Source organism: Manihot esculenta, chromosome 4, assembly GCF_001659605.2.
Source record: "Manihot esculenta cultivar AM560-2 chromosome 4, M.esculenta_v8, whole genome shotgun sequence".
NCBI lineage: Eukaryota > Viridiplantae > Streptophyta > Magnoliopsida > Malpighiales > Euphorbiaceae > Manihot > Manihot esculenta.
In genome coordinates, this window is record NC_035164.2 from 20,232,489 (window position 1) to 20,244,360 (window position 11,872).

At 44.4% G+C, this 11,872-nt stretch overlaps 1 protein-coding gene across 1 annotated transcript; it reads left to right on the top strand.

Annotated features, from left to right (window-relative positions):
- Window positions 1-9,796: 9,796 nt before the first annotated feature.
- On the top strand, window positions 9,797-11,278 carry LOC110612572 (extensin-like). The gene is made up of 2 exons (XM_021753349.1): window positions 9,797-10,112; window positions 11,001-11,278. The coding sequence occupies exons 1-2, from the start codon at window positions 9,797-9,799 to the stop codon at window positions 11,276-11,278; spliced, it is 594 nt and encodes a 197-aa protein (XP_021609041.1).
- The last annotated feature ends 594 nt before the right edge of the window (window positions 11,279-11,872 follow it).

Here is an 11,872-nt window from a genome sequence, read left to right on the forward strand (position 1 = left end):
AGCTAGTAGCCACTTGGACAGGTGACCAACTGAGTAACTGGGGGTGGGTATCACCAATATGTACCTTCACATCAAAAGGTTGGTGACTTTTCCAAGCAAGTTTAAAGTGCAAAAAGGCTGAATTAAGTACTTCAAGGTAAGGGCAAGCCACTCTGAAAGCTAGATTAAGTCTTTGAATGAACAAGAACTAATGCATGTATGATCTCTCTCTTGAGGAAAACCAATCCTAGCCATGGTAAGTAAAGGGAAACAAGGAAAGAGGTAAGTAACCTTGATGCATACATTCTTTATTGCAATGATTCAAAATAGGGGTCTAGAGTAAGAGCTTAAGTGGACATAAAGGATCTAAGTGAAGAGAGTTTGTTCAATTGTGTTTGTTTGCTTGAGGACAAGCAAAAGGTTAGGTGTGGGGGTATTTGACAGAGCGTATTTTGGGCCATATTATCATGATCTTAATGATAATTATTTGCACGTTTTCTGCCTAATTTGGTTGTTTTGTTCATGTTTTGCAGGAACTAGGTGTGAAAAGACATTCTGGAGAAAATGTGGTTAAAACTGCCAAAAAGTGCCAAATATGGAAAGTTCCAAAAAAGGAAAGTTTCATATATGGAAAGTGCCAAACAAGGAAAGAGTCAAAGAGCGCAGCCAGCGAACTGTCCGAAATTCGAACTGCAGAATCCTTCCTGCCTTGTTTAGAACGTGTGCCAAGAAAGGAAAGTCTTCAAATAAGTCAAGTTTTCAGAAAAGGAAAGTCTTCAAATGAGGAAAGTGCAGAGGCAAAAGCAAATAAGGAAAGCTCAGTCAGAGGATTATTTAAAATTCAAATCACAGATATTTCTTTCCTTATTCAAAGATGTGCACATACTGCAGCAGTCATATCTTCCAATTTAGGCAGCAAGATCTCATGAAGGCACACTTGCCTCTTCTGCGTTCAGCGTTTAAAATTCAAACGAAGGCTCCACCTGAAAAGGAAAGACTTGGCAGATCCACTTTCCCTCTTGCATTCAATGACTGCGCACTACTTGCCTTCTGCAACATGATCTGCGCACCACTCTCTATTCAGGAAGGAGATCTCTATGCACTTGGCCTTCATTCAGTCCAGATTCATAATTCAATAGAGGATCCATCTAAATAGGAAGTTTGGACAGCAAATATTTCCTATACAGAAGCATCCGCGCGCCTACCTCTTCTGCAAAGCCTGATCCGCGCGCCTCCTGCCCTTTCAGTGCTATCCGCGCGCATGCCTCTCTCCTGCAGAGCAACCCACGACTTTTCTTCCTCTATTGGCATCCTTGGATCGCTCTTCCTTCCTTTTCAGACACAAGGTACGCTCCTTTCCTATTCTGAAAGCCATCTGCGCGCACCTGCCTTCTGAAGTGCATGCACTACGATTCTTTCCTCTTCTGCAACAACTTGGGCAGCAAGTTGAGTTTGGGCAGCAACTTGGGCAACCTCTACACTAATAAGGAAGACCTAGGCAGCATCAAAACTATATAAAAAGGTACTCTATTTGGCAGCCACGAAAATTTTTGGACACTTTCAGACTCATCTTCTCCTTCTCCATCCGGATCAAGCAAGGCCGCGCCTCCACCACCTTCGGCTTCTTCTTTTCTTCTTCTACCTTTCTTTATGGTTTTTGTTTCAGCCATGAGTGGCTGAAACCTTTCGTTCTAGTTGAAGATCAAGTGAAGCTTTAGTTGTATTGTGGATTGAGAGACTTGGACATTCATTGTTTTACCTTTTGTTATTCAATATTCTTGTGATTTCATGCTTAAGGATATTATTGCTTTGTTATTTAAGATCTCCATTGATTTTTGTTGCAAAGTGATATATTGTTGTTTTGAATGATTTTAAGTCCGTATTTGCTTGAATCGTTTGAACATAAGAACACTTGGTGCACAACCAAGGAAATTGCATGATCTAGTGTTGTCTCCATGCATGTGGGTGACTAGAATTGGTTCTCTCCATTACTTTATGCGATTGACTTTTGCAAAAGGCCTAAGGCTCAAAGACGTTCTTTAGCAATTGTTAATTAGTAATTGATTGGTGGACTTTCCCTAATTAATTTAATCTAAAAGAGAGACTATGGATGTGAGAAGCTTCTTCAATCTCCATAGCCAATTTATTGAATCAACAAAGGAACATTTAAGTCAATGATCAATCCCTTCAACTAAAGTGAATCTAAATCTTCAACTAGAGCTTTTACCATCATTGTTTTACCCTCAATTTACTTTCTGCTTACTTTTAATTGCTCTTTTCTTTAGCTTAATCAAATCAATCTTGAAACCCCCATTTTTTACTTTACATGCACTTGCACTTTCTTTTCTTTTCTGCTCTCTTTAATTTGGTCTATTCAAGGAAGGTAAACGAGTATCAATTCCCTGTGGATACGATCCTCTTACCACTGTCTGCAATTTTAATATTGTTGGTAGTTAAACAGGTTATTTATTTTGACCGGCTTCGACAACCGTTCTGTCAAATTGATGCCTGGAACCCGACCGATCTCTATCCCTCCCTACAGGATGGCTCCAGTCGAGTTGAAGGAATTGAAGGAACAATTGCAAGAGCTGGTAGAAAAGGGCTTCATCCGACCGAGCACCTCACCTTGGGGTGCACCAGTCTTGTTTGTCATAAAGAAGGATGGATCCCTTCGACTTTGTATCGACTACAGGCAGTTGAACAAAGTCACTACCAAGAACAAGTACCCTTTGCCAAGGATCGACGATCTATTCGACCAGCTAGCAGGAGCGGGTTGTTTCTCCAAAATAGATATGAGATCTGGGTACCATCAGCTGAGGATCAGAGATGAGGATGTGCCAAATACAGCTTTCAGGACCAGATATGGGCATTTTGAGTTCCTTGTAATGCCGTTCGAGTTAACCAACGCCCCTGCAACATTCATGGATCTCATGAATAGAGTGTTTAGCCAATACCTGGATCACTTCGTTATTGTCTTCATAGATGATATCTTAGTGTATTCCAGGAATGCAGAGGAGCATGCCCATCATCTGCGGTTGGTTTCGTAGACCTTGAGGGAACATGGCTTGTATGCCAAGTTCTCTAAGTGTGAGTTCTGGCTGAGGAGCATTTCATTCTTGGGGCATGTAGTGTCAGAGAATGGGATAGAGGTGGACCCCAAGAAGACAGAAACTGTGGCTAGCTGGCCTAGACCCACCTCAGTGACGGAGATCAGGAGTTTCTTGGGTTTGGCAGGTTACTACAGGAGGTTCGTTCAGGACTTCTCAAAAATAGCAGCTCCTCTGACCAGACTAACTAGGAAGAATCAGAAGTTTCTGTGGACCGACCAGTGCGAAGAGAGTTTTGAAGAGCTTAAGAAGAGGTTGACTTCAGCACCAGTGTTAGCTCTGCCAACTAGTGATGAGGACTTTACAGTCTTTTGTGATGCGTCCCGTGTGGGACTGGGTTGTGTGCTGATGCAGAATGAGAGGGTGATTGCTTATGCTTCTAGGCAGCTGAAGAAGCATGAGTTGAATTACTCCACGCATGACCTAGAGATGGCAGCAGTAATCTTTGCACTCAAGATGTGGAGGCACTACCTCTATGGGGTAAAATGTGAGATCTTTACAGATCATAAGAGCCTACAGTACATCCTGAGTCAAAGAGATTTGAACTTGAGACAGAGGAGATGGGTAGAGCTGCTGAGTGACTATGATTGCAAGATTCAGTATCATCCAGGAAAGGCGAATGTCGTGGCAGACGCCCTAAGCCGGAAGTCACTAGGCAGTCTATCCCACATAACGGCAGAGAGGAGACCAGTGGTGAAGGAGTTTTACAAGCTCATTGATGAAGGTCTACAGTTGGAGTTGTCTGGTACAGGTGCTTTAGTGGCCCTGATGAGAGTGGCACCCGTGTTTCTGGAGCAGGTGGCTCAGAAACAGCATGAGGACCCAGAGTTAGTGAAGATTGCCAGGACTGTTCAGTCAGGCAAAGATAGTGAGTTTAGATTTGACAGTAAGGGGATCCTCCGCTATGGGAGTCGACTATGTGTACCAGATGACATAGGGCTAAAAGGAGACATTATGAGAGAGGCTCATAATGCAAGATACAGCGTTCACCCCGGAGCCACCAAGATGTATCAAGACTTGAAGAAGGTTTATTGGTGGCCAGCTATGAAGAAAGAAGTGGCACAGTTTGTGTCAGCCTGCGAAGTGTGTCAGAGGGTGAAGCTGGAAAATCAGAAGCCGGCTGGAATGCTTAACCCGCTACCTATTCCAGAATGGAAATGGGAGAATATAGTTATGGACTTCGTAGTGGGGTTACCGGCAGCGTCCAACAGATTGGACTCCATATGGGTGATTGTGGACAGACTCACCAAATCTGCTCACTTCATCCCTGTCAGGAGTGGCTACTCTGTGGACAAGTTGGCGCAGGTATATGTGGATGAGATCGTCAGGCTGCATGGGGTTCCTGTTTCAATAGTGACTGATAGAGGGCCCCAGTTCACCTCCAGGTTTTGGCGGAGTCTGCAGAATGCCATGGGTACTAGGTTGGATTTCAGTACTGCCTTCCACCCCCAGACTGATGGACAGTCAGAAAGGACCATCCAGACTATCGAGGATATGCTTAGAATGTGTGTGCTGGACTTTGGCGGTTCTTGGAGGCAGCATCTACCTTTGGTGGAGTTTGCCTACAATAACAGCCATCATGCTAGCATCGGGATGGCTCCATATGAAGCTTTGTACGGAAGGAAGTGCAGGTCACCTGTTTGCTGGGAGGAAGTTGGAGAGAAGGCCTTGGCAGGGCCTGAGCTAGTAGAGATCACCAGCAGGGTGGTACCCATAATCAGAGAGAGAATCAAGACTGCTGCAAGCAGACAGAAGAGTTATGCAGACATTCGCAGAAGAAAAGTAGAGTTTCAGGAGGGAGATCTGGTATTGCTCAAGGTGTCTCCAATGAAAGGAGTGGTTCGTTTTGGGAAGAAAGGTAAACTAGCCCCACGATACATCGGACCCTTTGAGATCTTGCAGAAGATTGGGAATGTGTCGTACAAGCTAGATTTGCCTGCTTCAATGGTGAGAATCCATCCGGTTTTCCATGTTTCAATGTTGAGGAAGTTTGTGTCAGATCTGAGCAAGGTTCTTAGTGAGCCTGATGTGGAGATCCAAGAGGATCTCACCTATGTTGAGCAGCCAGTGCGGATCATAGACACCCAGATCAGAAAGCTAAGAAACAAGGAAATCCCGATGGTGAAAGTCCTGTGGAACCACCACAATTTGGAAGAATGCACTTGGGAGACACGGGAGTCCATGCTCCAGCAATACCCTTACCTTTTCTAAGGTTAGTTCTTGTATGTTTCATGTGTGTTATGTGTATGTTGTGATGACTCTATGCATGTGCTAGTTGAGGAACATTCGGAGACGAATGTTCTTAAGGGGGGGAGAATGTAATACCCGGCTAGACTCCGGTATCGGAATTCCTACCGTCCGGTGGAATCTCGGATGTCGGAGACCTCTAGAAGGGTAAAACCATGTTTTCATGAAATGTTTTAATGTTTTTGATGATTTTAAGTAAAGAGGAAATGAGTTTTTGGAATAAAAAAACACCCTTGGAGGAAACTCAAGTTCGGCCGCCGAAACTCAAAGTTCGGCCGCCGAACATGCATGCTTTTCGGGTGAGCCTTAGGCCCCCGAAGGCATAAGTGAGGGAAGCCCAGGTTCGGCCGCCGAACCTCATGTTCGGCCGCCGAACATGGCATGCATGCGGGGGCACGTTCGGCTCCCGAATGTGGCCTGGCCAGCCACTATAAAAGAGCCCCTTAGCCGAAATGGGCGAGCTTTCTCCCCATTTTCAGCCAAGGTGAGCCCTTCCGCCGTTCCTCACCATCCTTGAGTTCTTTCCTTCAAATCTTTCAAGATTTTCACAAGTTTTTGCTTTGTTTTGAAGATTTTCGAGTTTAAAGCAAGTTTTGGAGCTTTGAGGTTCAAGAACTCAAAATCTCCCACCTCCGAGTTTAGGACGTCTCTCCCTCGATCTTCAAGAGGTAAGAGCCGATCTTAAGCCCATTTCATGTTTAAAGTAAGTTTTATGCAAGATCTATGGGGTAGAATGCATGTTTAGCTCATAGTTAGGTTTTTGAGTTTATGTTGTGTTTTTGAGCAATGTGTTGTTGTTGTGTGTTGTAGTTGGGGTTTAAGTTAGTTTGAAGCCCCTAGGAGCCAATGTATGTATATTTGCATGATTTGGATGAGTTATATGCATGTTGGAATGGAAAGGAGAAGTTTTTGTGCAAAGGGAGCCAAGTTTCTGCCCTTTGGCAGAAACCAGGTTCGGCAGCCGAAGGACTTTCGGCCGCCGAACATGGCTTGGGAGGCAGGCCTTTCGGCTGCCGAAGTTGCCCCCGAAAAGAGACTTTCGTCTCTGTCTGGGACTTTCAGCCGCCGAAGGTGCCGCCGAACCTGCCTGGGTTTCGGTTCTGGAGGGACTTTCGGCCGCCGAAGGTGCCGCCGAACCTGCCCTGTTCAGCCTTCCTTTGCATGTTTTTGCATGATTGTTTGAGGTGTTTTAGGGGTTTTTTTGGGGGATGTTTTTAGAGTCATGTTCTAGTTGTTTGGTCCCTCATTTGAGTCCACCTGTGTAGGTTCGGACCTGAGGAACCGAGGACCCCAGCAGTGAGTTCAGCTGCTTCTGAGTCAGTAGAGCTTCAGCAAGAGGTGAGTAGAATAAACTCTTATGTTTTAAAGCAAATGAATTATACAGTTGAGCATGTTCATGCATCATGAATGCCATGTGATGAATTAGGTTGTTTGCATTAGAAATCACGAATATGTTGCATTGTATTTATGATGTTGATGTGGATTGGTTATTGGATGATCCTTTAGTCCTCATATGGTATGATGATGTTACGGCATGATATGGTATGGAAGTCCAGGTTGTACCCATTCTACGTCCCTGACACTATGTAAGAGAAAGTCCAGGTTGTACCCATTCTATGTCCCTGGTACATTGGTATGCATGATATGTTATGATTAAGTGAAAGACCGGTTGTACCCATTCTACGTCCCGGCACTTTGGAATGTAAAGGACTATTGGTGACAATACCATCCGAGATGTGATTTGTTGTGATGTGTTGCATTACATGATGGCATGAGATTTAAATGTTGTTTTCTATTATTCTGCTCACTGGGCTCTAGTAGCTCACCCTTTTTCCCTAATCCCCCAGGATTGCAGGTACGGGCTAGACAGAGAAGTCAAGAAGAGTAAAGTCTTGTAAATTGTAATAATTAGAAGGTGGACATGATAAATTGTAAGATAAATGTAAAGTTGAATAGTCATGATATGTATATTGATATTGAGGATTAGAGGTTGTGCTTGACCCTATGGATGTGTTATCCCTTTTAAATACATGATCTTAGATGTTTTATGATATAGATGCTTAGCCAACTCAACACATGTATATCGCCCATTGGGGCATTGATGAGATCCCACAGAGGGGTCAAGTTTATGATTATGGTTATGTTCAGTGCATGCACAGGTTGAGTTTGGCGTATGATAGAATGTATGAAAGAAAGGTTTTAATTTTTTTATGTATGTTGTTGATCATGTATGGGATTAAACAGGTTTACAGGTTACATGTCAGGCTTGCTATGGGTCTCGGCGGCCTTAAGCCGATCTGGATCCTAGCGCCGGTAGCGGTCTGATTTTCGGGTCCTTACAAAGGTGATCATTTATTCAGACCATGCTGCATTGAGATATTTAATCAAGAAAAAGGAGTCCAAACCAAGGCTGGTACGATGGATATTGCTGTTGCATGAGTTTGACTTGGAGATCCGTGACAAGAAGGGAAAAGAGAACCTTGTAGCTGATTACCTCAGCAGAATTCTAACCGAGATGGAGACATATCCCATCAATGAAAAATTCCCTGATGAGCACCTCTTTGCTGTCCAAGAAGAGGAACTATGGTATGCTGATATTGTTAATTTCCTTGCCACAGGTGATTTGCTTACTGATTTGCCCAAACACTTGAGAGACAAGATCAAGAAAGATGCAAGGTATTATGTGTGGGATGAGCCTTACCTATGGAAGCATTATGCAGACCAAGTCATAAGGAGATGCATCCCGGATCAAGAAGTACATTCTGTCCTAGCCTTCTGCCACTCATATGGCTGTGGAGGACACTTGAAAATTCTTGAAAGTGGGCTATTTTGGCCTAACATATTTAGAGATTCTTATTTATTTTGTAAGTCATGTGCAAGATGCCAACAAACGGGAAACCTTGGCAACCGAAGTGAAATGCCATAAGCACCCATCATGGTGTGTGAAATCTTTGATATTTGGGGCATTGACTTCATGGGGCCATTCCCACCTTCCTTTGGCAACACCTACATACTTCTAGCCGTGGATTATGTGTCCAAGTGGATTGAGGCCAAGGCAACAAGGGCTGATGATGCAAAAACAGTTTGTGACTTTGTGAAATCACAAATATTCTCAAGATTCGGTCTGCCCAAAACCATTATCAGTGACCGAGGCACCCATTTTTGCAACAAGGTAGTAGAGACTCTCCTCAAAAAGCACCATGTCATCCATAGAACCTCTACTGCTTACCATCCTCAAACAAATGGGCTAGCCGAAGTATCAAATAGGGAGATCAAGTCAATCTTGGAGAAAATAGTCTGCCCAAATCGCAAGGATTGGAGTGTGCGCCTCAATGATGCCTTATGGGCATATAGGACAGCCTATAAAACTCCAATTGGAATGTCTCCATATAGGCTGATTTATGGGAAAGCTTGCCATCTGCCCGTAGAACTTGAGCACAAAGCTTATTGGGCTGTCAAGAGGTGTAATCTTGATGAAAAAGAAGCTGGAGTCCATAGAAAATTGCAACTTCAAGAGCTTGAGGAGATCCGGCGTGATGCATATGAAGTTTCATGGGAGTACAAAGCAAAGACCAAAGCCTTCCATGACAAAAATATCTCCAGAAAACACTTCCAGGTTGGTGATAAAGTTTTGCTTTTTGATTCAAGGTTCAAATTATTCCTTGGGAAGCTTCGGTCTAGGTGGATAGGACCATTTGTGGTTGAGCATGTCTATCCACATGGGGCTATTGACATACGGAGTCCACAAACAAGCAAAGTTTTCAAAGTTAATGGACATCGTTTGAAGAAATTTTATGAAGAATTTACTGTTCATCTTGTGGAAGAGATCCCCTTGGATCCCCCTTCCCTAGACTGTTGATCAACTCAAGGAAGTCCAGCCCAAGACAGAAAATAGGGCGCTACTGGGAGGCAACCCAGCTGAAGCAATCTGCCCAAATCACAGCCCAGTCTGGGGCAAATCGCCTGCATGCACCATAGTCACAAGTAATTGGGGCAAGTGATCTGCCCAAATCGATATCCCAAATCGACAGGGTTCACCCCACTAAGAACAAGATCAAACCAGGCAGTTGCACCAAAGAAGTGATTTGCCCAGGTGATTTGACCAAATCACCAAGCCAAATCAACAACTCCGCCTACCAATAGCAAAAGGCGTGAACAGTACCAGCCATGCAACAGTAAGAAAGAAAGTGATTTGGCCAAGTGATTTGCCCAAATCACTTACCAAATCACCCTGTCAAGAAATCAGAGACTCAGCATTTAATGATCAGGGCAGTTCAACTACCCCAAATCACCTTAAATAATTTTTATTTTATTTTCTTCCTTTTCACGCTATCTCTTTCTGTTTCATCTCCTCCTTCTCTTTCATGTCTTCCCTCACCGACGACCACCGGCGACACCAAACCACCATGGCCAAAACAAAGATGAAAGTCACCGGCGGCCCCAGAATATGGAGGCGGCGCGGGATGCCTAGACTGGTACGCATTCCCACCGACAGTGATGAAGAAGCAATGGAAAACCCACCACCCGTCCCCAACGACGTCGACACTGAAGATGCCGACGAAGCAAGAAACACCGCCAGTCCAGCAACCCAGACCTATCGCCGTCGGACTAGGGCGTCGTTGATTACACCACCACCTTCCTCACCATCAGTCACGACAGACACCCAGGGAGGCAACACACCTCAAGAAACCACGCCGTCCACCAGTCATGGTCAGAAACGGCCAAGAACACCATCACCACCACCATCACCAAGCCCGGAACGACAACAAGAGACACCCAGTGCCACACCTCCCACAAGCTAAGAAGAAGGCGAATTGCCCAGCGATTTGCCCAAACCAACCCACCCTGATCACATCACTCAGACTCTGATGTTCAACAAGGTGTCCGAAAGGGCCAGGCTAGACAGAGTTTCCTCTACACTCTACCACCCAGGTAAGTACATTCACCTTGGCACTCTTGAAGAACTGAGACTCCAACGCCAGGTACGTACCTTCATCTCTGCCATTGGTTGGGACAAATTCTTCTTCCTCCACCTTCCATCCTTCACTGAGCTCACTCATGAGTTCTTCACTACTTTCTATTTTGATAGACCAGCCATGCACAACCTACACACACCAGACATCATTGGATTCAGTCTATTAGGACAGTGATTTCGCTTGTCCCTGCAAGAGTTTGGCACTACCATGGGCTGTGAATGCCCTGACTCAACCTGTGATTTTTCTGCAGAATTCAAACCCAGCACTGCATATCTGGAATTATGTGATAATCCCCCTGACTCTTACTCACCCACCAGGTCTAAGGACCTGTACCTCAATAATCCAAGCTTGAAATACATTCACAGGTTTATGGCCTACACATTTTCTGGGAGGAAGGATGCACACAACATCCTGACCAGAACGGAGCTATACATACTGTGGTGCATGCACCACCACCAGAAACTACACTTTGGTTATTGGGTTGCAACCCAATTATCCAGCATTATCTAGTACCACCGCCCCCTGATCCTTGGGCACTTGATCATTGCCATTGCAGTGAACCTGAAACTTTTACACCCTGCCCATACTGACCTCACCCCCACTACCAAGCCAACCCCCCTGGACCTTCGATCTTTAGATGATATGGGGTTGCTTTGCAAAGTGGGGGACATTTTTTCTCTTTCACCTGCAGGACCTCTAACACCACGCCATGAGCGTGTATTCAGAAAGAAGAAGGCACAGCCTACCCCAGCAGATGGGACAGTAGGGGAAACAGAGCAGGCACCCCCAGCAAATGAACCACCTCCTGTGGCACCACAACAGGAAGCACATCAAGACCCTGAAGACGTAGCCCCAAACCAGACAGTTGAGGCTCGTCTTAGCAGAATTGAGACCAGAATGCACAACATGGAGCACCTGTTGCAACTGCTAGTGAACTATTTTCTGCCTGCAGACCAGGACAGGCAGTGATTTGGCCGGGTGATTTGCCCAAATCACCCACAGGCCAGGAAGTCCCTTTCCTTTTTCTTCTTAATTTTTATATAAATATGTTTACACATTGAGGACAATGTTTGCAATAGGTGTGGGGGTACTGTTAGGTTATTTTTGCATTGATTACATTATTTTTTGCTTTCTTTTTGTTTCTTTTTGCATCTTTTTACCCTATAACACACACCAAAAATTTTTTTTCTTTCAACACATTTTTTCACTTTCTGCACACACACATAGAATTTTGTCTTAGCTTTTGCTCTACTCAGCATAGATGACAAGGTTAAAAGAGCTTCCTATCTCATGACCCCATTGATTTTCCACCCCTTTAAGCCTAAATTGAATTACTTACAGTATGCTACCTTCACTTAGGAAGTTCTTTTCTTGAATTAAATCTCTAAATTTACTATGGTCAAGGGAAATAAAAACATAAACACATGCAAATAAAAGTTGGTGTAACTCCCTATGAGCTGATTTCCCCAAACTGTTAGGAAAAGAAAAAGAAAAAGAAAAAAACCAGCACAAATCTTAAAACCTGTTCCTATGGCCAAATAAGCTATGAACAGAGCTAGTAGC